Here is a 7,500-nt window from a genome sequence, read left to right as displayed (position 1 = left end):
TTTTTTTTAACAAAATATTTACTACTATTTTTACTTGTTATTAAAACTATTATTCTCATGGTAATAACAGATATCCCTTTAAAGTAAATTACTTTTTCCGTTATACTTTTACACATTTATTTCTTATTTCTTTATATGTTATACTGATCAGTCATGTCTCTTCTTTCTACTTCGTTTTTTGTATAGCTATCTGCATGCATATTTTGCTTTGTCAATCTTTTCGTAGAACAATAGAGGATACCGAGAGATCCAAGATGACTTAGTCAAACATTAACAGGTTATAACGAAGGTTACAGTAGAAAGGAAGATGATATATAAAGTGGTGGGCACTACATACATGCATTCATCCACTAGCCATGGAATTCGTTGTACGTTGTGTATCGTTGTGTAAAACATAACCTTTTGAATTAACAAGTTTAAAAAAAAAAAACATTGAACATGTTCTGTGTGTTAATATCTATCATGATGTTTTTTTTGTTTTTTTTAATCTATCTTTTACATCTCTGCATTTATTGTGTGCCATAACTAATTATAACATGTATCTTGTGCAGGGTTTGTTGCTAATCATCGGAACAGCCGTTTCCGCAGCCCCAATGGGGTACGATTTGGGTGCACCATCAGGGGCAGGAGATTCTGCTGGAGCACTTTCGGTAGGAGGAGCCGGTGCAGTAAACGTTGACTTCGACAGCAGCGAGGGCGCCATTACTGGATGCAGAGATGGAGAGGTCCTACATGTAGATGGCACTTGTGTCATTCCCGAAATCACAAGAAAAGTATACCTATTCAGCGTTCCTGAACAGGAACAGGCTGTCGGCCCAGCACCCAGTATTCCTCCTCCTGCAGTAGAACACAACATCCTCTTCGTTCGTCTTCCCGAAGAAGGACCAGCACCCGAGCCAATCGTTCTTCCTCCACCAAGACAGAACAACATTGTCTATGTCCTCAACAAGCAGGATGAACAAGTTCAGCGAGTGATCGAAGTACCAGCTCAGCCACAGGCTGATCCTGAGATTTACTTCGTCAACTACCAAGAAGGAGAAAACCCGACTCTTCCCATTGGAGTAGACCTGGAAACTGCTCTCAGTTCCGCAGCAGCAGCAGGCGGTCAAGTCCTCGGAGGACTTGAAGGTGCTGGAGGAATTGCAGGTGGAGAAGCCGGCTTTGGTGGCGCTGGTGGTGTAGCTGGTGGAGAAGCCGGCTTTGGTGGCGCTGCTGGTGTCGCTGGTGGAGAAGCCGGCTTTGGTGGCGCTGTTGGTTTCGCCGGTGGAGAAGGAGGAAGTGGCTTTGGCATTGTAAATGGGGGTGGACTAGGTGGTGTTAATGGAGCTGGTATTGGTTTGGGTATCAACGGAGGCGCCAGTGGACTTCATTCGGGTCAAGGAAGTAGACCTTCAGGCCTGTACAACACGCCATAATTTATTGTTCATTAGCAAAAGGTGCACATTAATTAAGATGCACCAGTATTCCTTATAATGTTATTTGTAACGTTCAAAATATATCGAAATATCAAAAATTGTATGTTTTTCCTTGCCTCTTTTAAATAATTACGAGGCGTATCAGTATGCGTCGGAAAGCTTATTATAGTAAGATGAATTCATATTCATTAATTATATGTACAGTGAATACATACAGTCTTTATATATCTATATCCATCTATCTATCTATCTATCTACATATATATACACACAGTTCCGTGCGTGTGTGTATATGCATATATGTGTATATGTGCATGTCAATTGTATGTGTCTTTATATGTCTAAGTGCATATGTATTTATATGTATGTATGTGTGTTAGCGCAAGTCTGTGTGTCTGTATGTGTTTGATTGTGTACGTGTGTATACACATGATACTTATATTCATACTAATGTAAACAACTTTAAACGGAGGAAGACTAGTGACTTTGTTCCTGAAATTGACAACAATGATAATAAAAAATCTATATACATATAATCGATTTACATTATATATTAATGATAATGATAATAATGTGTCTATGCTTAAAAAATATGCAGGCCGTATAACTAGCTAAGCAGATGAATAGATAGATATAATTACGTATAAGCAAATGCACATCCACACATACGCACATATACAGATAGGCTAAAGATACAAACAGAGACAGGTTGCTATAAATAATGGTGGATAGGTCGATAGCCATAGATAAATATAGATTATATACATGTGTTTGTTTGTTCACTTGTCTTAATGTGTTTCCTTACTTTTTAATTAAGGAGTGATTGTTGCTATTACAAAAGTTCCCCTCTTTGATATCACTCTTAAGTTATAGGTTTTATATAAAGAGTAAATATTGTGAATATAGACACTTTTAAATAGAATGAAAATTCTTCTCCAGAAATATAAAGGAAATTCCATGCAGAATCTTTATTCGTTCATTTACTCTTTGTGTCATTATCACTATTCTAGAAAACAAAAGGGGAAAGTGGTGTAAGACGGGCCCATGGGGTGTGTGGACTCCCCCCCCCCTCTAATTTCAAATAGAAAGTACGAGGCTCAGATTTTGACCATAGGTGTCATTCGCGTCATCCATTGGTGACGTTAATGTTGGTGGTTGTCGTTCTCAAATACACATTCGTTTTCCAGGGAGGAATTTGTCATTTTGCGTTGCATTGATGTTATCTATGCAAGGTAAGAAACTGGGGGGTTTGTATTTGAAATATTAGTTACGACTGCTTATGCCAGGTATGTCGATGATGTATCTGTCATAAATTGCTATATAAATCGTGGATATTTTGGAAAACACAGTATTTCCAGGCTAATTTTTTACTTTTGGGGTTAGACGGAAGCCACGGGAACAGGAAAGAGAAACATGCAACTACAACATAAAAAAACAGCCTATAAACATCCTGACACAACAAAAGTAGCACGATTTCCTAGTAATATTGTAAATCCTAAAAAAAGTGGAATTCGATTTTAGGGCCCTACAAATAGAAAATAGACACATGTGTATGTTTGTATGGGTGTATACGTGTGTTATTTAAGCCTTGGGGGGGAAGGAGTTGCGTGAGTGTTTATTAATGAAAATGTTTATTTCTTTGAATCTTTATTTTGATCGATGGTTAATAAGTGAACATCATGTAAATAAACGATATTTTGCTAATGTCATGTTTACAGTTTCTGTTATTCATTAGATTTCACCATTCGCATATGATGATGTAGAATACTTCTTTCAACCTGAATTCGAGATGACTGTCAAGTGCGGACAGGTTACACTCAAGGTCGCACGAGAAAGGGCGCTCATATATAAGAAGCTAAACATCTAGTTTACTCAGTCATTCACTATGAAGTTCATCGTAAGTTCAGTGCCTTTTCAGTATCAATTTGTATCGTGCTTTAATTTAATCATCATACAAAATCTTAAGTAGACCAAAAGGAATATATCTAACTACTACTACTACCTTGTTCGCAGGTTTTGTTGTTAACAGTCGCCGCCGCTGCTTTTGCAGCACCACAGGGTTACGATTTGGGTGCACCATCAGGTGGAGGTCTCTCCGCTGGAGCAGGTCTTTCGGCAGGAGGAGCCGGTGCAGGCGGAGCTGGTTTGGGCAGCGGTGAGGGTGCCATTACTGGATGCAGAGATGGAGAGGTCCTACATGTAGATGGCACTTGTGTCATCCCCGAAATCACAAGAAAAGTATACCTGTTTAATGTTCCTGAACAGGAACAGGCTGTCGGCCCAGCACCCAGTATTCCTCCTCCTGCAGTAGAACACAACATCCTCTTCGTTCGTCTTCCCGAAGAAGGACCAGCACCCGAGCCAATCGTTCTTCCTCCACCAAGACAGAACAACATTGTCTATGTCCTCAACAAGCAGGATGAACAAGTTCAGCGAGTGATCGAAGTACCAGCTCAGCCACAGGCTGATCCTGAGATTTACTTCGTCAACTACCAAGAAGGAGAAAACCCGACTCTTCCCATTGGAGTAGACCTGGAAACTGCTCTCAGTTCCGCAGCAGCAGCAGGCGGTCAAGTCCTCGGAGGACTTGAAGGTGCTGGAGGAATTGCAGGTGGAGAAGCCGGCTTTGGTGGCGCTGGTGGTGTCGCTGGTGGAGAAGCCGGTTTTGGTGGCGCTGGTGGTGTCGCTGGTGGAGAAGCCGGCTTTGGTGGCGCTGCTGGTTTCGCCGGTGGAGAAGGAGGAAGTGGCTTTGGCATTGTAAATGGGGGTGGTTTCGGTGGTGTTAATGGAGCTGGTATTGGTTTGGGTATCAACGGAGGCGCCAGTGGACTTCATTCGGGTCAAGGAAGTAGACCTTCAGGCCTGTACAACACGCCATAATTTATTGTTCATTTGCAAAAGGTGCACATTAATTAAGATGCACAAATATTCCTAATAATGTTGTTTGTAACACGTTCAAAATATATCGAAATATCAAAAATTGTATGTTTTTCCTTGCCTCGTTTAAATAATTACGAGACGTATCAGTATGTGTCGGAAGGCTTATTATAGTAAGATGAATTCATATTCATTAATTATATGTACAGTGAATACATACAGTCTTTATATATCTATCTATCTATATCTATCTATCTATCTTTCTATCTACATATATATACACACAGTTCCTTGCGTGTGTGTATATGCATATATGTGTATATGCGCATGTCAATTGTATGTGTCTTTATATGTCTAAGTGCATATGTATATATATATATGTATGTATGTGTGTGTAAGCGCATGTTTGTGTGTCTGTATGTGTTTGATTGTGTACGTGTGTACACACATGATACTTATATTCATACTGATGTAAACAACTTTAAACGGAGGAAGATTAGTGGCTTTGATCCTGAAATTGACAACAATGATAATAAAAAATATATATACATATAATCGATTTACATTATATAATAATGATAATGATATTAATAATAATGTGTCTATGCTTACAAAAATATGCAGGCCGTATAACTAGCTAAGCAGATAAATAGATAGATATAATTACGTATAAGCAAATGCACATCCACACATACGCACATATACAGATAGGCTAAAGATATAAACATAGACAGGTTGCTATAAATAATGCTGGATAGGTCGATAGCCATAGATAAATATAGATTATATACATGTGTTTGTTTGTTCACTTGTCTTCATGTGTTTCCTTATTTTTTAATTAAGGAGTGATTGTTGCTATTACAGAAGCTCCCCTCTTTGATATCACTTTTAAGCTATAGGTTTTAGATAAAGAGTAAAGATTGTGAATAAAGATACCTGTAAATAGAATGAAAATTCTTCTCCAGAAATACAACGAAAATTCCATGCAGAATCTTTATTCGTTCATTTACTCCTTGTGTCATTATCACTATTCTAGAAAACAAAAGGGGAAAGTGGTGTAAGACGGGCCCATGGGGTGGGTGCCCCCCCCTCTAATTTCAAATAGAAAGTACGAGGCTCAGATTTTGACCATAGGTGTCATTCGCGTCATCCACTGGTGACGTTATTGTTGGTGGTTGTCGCTCTCAAATACATTTGTTTTCAAAGGGAGGGATTTGTATTTTTGCGTTGTGTTGATGTTATCTATGCAAGGTAAGAAACGGGGTTTTGTATTGAAATATTAGTTACGACTGCTTATGCCGGGTATGTCGATGATATATCTGTCATAAATTGGTATATAAATCGTGGATATTTTGGTAAACTCAGTATTTCCAGACTGAATATTTACTTTTGGGGTTAGACAGAACCCTCGGGAAGAGGAAAGAAGAAAGAGAAACTAGCAAGTACATCAAAAACGGCCTAAAATATACTGACACAACAGAAAAAAAAAGCAAAGCAAGGAAAACCTGATCGGCCTTTGGCTCGTGACAGTGACAGTAGTGATGAATATGGAGATTCCGCGCTTTGCTTGTATTGCAATGACTCGATTAGCAGTTCTGCGGGATGATGATGTTACTTTTTTGTATGATTTGTGCCATCAAGGATATTTTTCTTCGTGTTAAGGTTGAGGGGTCCATCTCACCCCGTTTTTTTTTTTTTTTTTTTTTTTTTTTTTGTGTGTGTGTGTGTGTATGTGTGTGTGTGTGTGTGTGTGTGTGTGTGTGTGTGTGCAACAAAATGAATTCTAAAACCTTTGGTTTCAGTCTTTCCCTGAAAAAAAAAGGTTATCGACAATAAAAATTGCATCCTAAAGTCCCACCATAACCTATCAAACTTTAAAACATCTATGAATGTGGTTTCTAGAATCTTTAAGTAGTCAAGCTTACCGCACGTTCCCCTTTAACTCATTTATGTACTTTGGACTCAATTTCATAGCGATGACTATAGACTGCATTCCTCGCAACACTAGAGTAGTTACCATGGTGATTTTTTCTTCTTTGCAACTACAAATTATTAATGATATTAATAATAATGTGTCTATGCTTACAAAAATATGCAGGCCGTATAACTAGCTAAGCAGATAATATATTATAGAATATGAAGCTCTCTCTGGCGAAGGTTCTCGCGTCTGTCTGTCTCGATTGTAAGGGAGAAAAACTTAATTATGTAATACCACGAGTTCCTAGCAATATTGTAACCCCCCCCCCCAAAAAAAAAAAAAATGGAATTCGATTTTAGGGCCCTACAAATAGAATATACAAATACATGCGCGTTTGTATGAGTTTCTGTACGCGTTATATGTAAGACTCGGGGGGCGGGGAAGTTCGTATCTATTAATGAAAATGTTTATTTCTTTGAATCTTTATTTTGATCGATGGTTAATAAGTGAACATCATGTAAATAAATGATATTTTGCTAATGTCATGTTTACAGTTTCTGTTATTCATTAGATTTCACCATTCGCATATGATGATGTAGAATACTTCTTTCAACCTGAATTCGAGATGACTGTCAAGTGCGGACAGGTTACACTCAAGGTCGCACGAGAAAGGGCGCTCATATATAAGAAGCTAAACATCTAGTTTACTCAGCCATTCACTATGAAGTTCATCGTAAGTTCAGTGCCTTTTCAGTATCAATTTGTATCGTGCTTTAATTTAATGATCATACAAAATCTGAAGTAGACCAAAAGGAATATATCTGACTACTACTACTATCTTCTTCGCAGGTTTTGTTGTTAACAGTCGCCGCCGCTGCTTTTGCAGCACCACAGGGTTACGATTTGGGTGCACCATCAGGTGGAGGTCTCTCCGCTGGAGCAGGTCTTTCGGCAGGAGGAGCCGGTGCAGGCGGAGCTGGTTTGGGCAGCGGTGAGGGTGCCATTACTGGATGCAGAGATGGAGAGGTCCTACATGTAGATGGCACTTGTGTCATTCCCGAAATCACAAGAAAAGTATACCTGTTTAATGTTCCTGAACAGGAACAGGCTGTCGGCCCAGCACCCAGTATTCCTCCTCCTGCAGTAGAACACAACATCCTCTTCGTTCGTCTTCCCGAAGAAGGACCAGCACCCGAGCCAATCGTTCTTCCTCCACCAAGACAGAACAACATTGTCTATGTCCTCAACAAGCAGGATGAACAAGTTCAGCGAGTGATCGAAGTGCCAGCT

At 39.2% G+C, this 7,500-nt stretch overlaps 3 protein-coding genes across 3 annotated transcripts in view; all 3 read left to right on the top strand.

Annotated features, from left to right (window-relative positions):
* The first annotated feature begins 338 nt into the window (after positions 1 to 338).
* On the top strand, positions 339 to 1,513 carry LOC113803508 (keratin, type II cytoskeletal I). Its single transcript, XM_027354295.2, has 2 exons — positions 339 to 368; positions 552 to 1,513. Exons 1-2 carry the CDS (start codon positions 357 to 359, stop codon positions 1,413 to 1,415), a joined length of 876 nt encoding a protein of 291 aa, XP_027210096.2. The 5' UTR covers positions 339 to 356; the 3' UTR covers positions 1,416 to 1,513.
* A 1,778-nt stretch (positions 1,514 to 3,291) lies between these two features.
* LOC138859100 (ATP-dependent RNA helicase A-like) lies at positions 3,292 to 4,398 on the top strand. The gene is made up of 2 exons (XM_070136827.1): positions 3,292 to 3,312; positions 3,429 to 4,398. The coding sequence occupies exons 1-2, from the start codon at positions 3,301 to 3,303 to the stop codon at positions 4,293 to 4,295; spliced, it is 879 nt and encodes a 292-aa protein (XP_069992928.1). The 5' UTR covers positions 3,292 to 3,300; the 3' UTR covers positions 4,296 to 4,398.
* Positions 4,399 to 6,925: 2,527 nt separating this feature from the next.
* LOC138865688 (ATP-dependent RNA helicase A-like) overlaps positions 6,926 to 7,500 on the top strand; it is a 1,143-nt gene continuing 568 nt past the window's right edge. Inside the window, exons 1-2 of the mRNA XM_070136826.1 lie at positions 6,926 to 6,943; positions 7,060 to 7,500. The exon at positions 7,060 to 7,500 is cut by the window's right edge and continues 568 nt beyond it. Coding sequence (XP_069992927.1) covers positions 6,932 to 6,943; positions 7,060 to 7,500 — 453 coding nt within the window. The 5' untranslated portion in view covers positions 6,926 to 6,931. The remainder of the gene's footprint in view (positions 6,944 to 7,059) is intronic.

Source organism: Penaeus vannamei, chromosome 22 (genome assembly GCF_042767895.1).
Source record: "Penaeus vannamei isolate JL-2024 chromosome 22, ASM4276789v1, whole genome shotgun sequence".
Taxonomy (NCBI): Eukaryota; Metazoa; Arthropoda; class Malacostraca; order Decapoda; family Penaeidae; genus Penaeus; species Penaeus vannamei.
The sequence above is the reverse complement of the archived record's forward strand: the minus strand, read 5'-3'. Positions and strand labels throughout refer to the sequence as shown.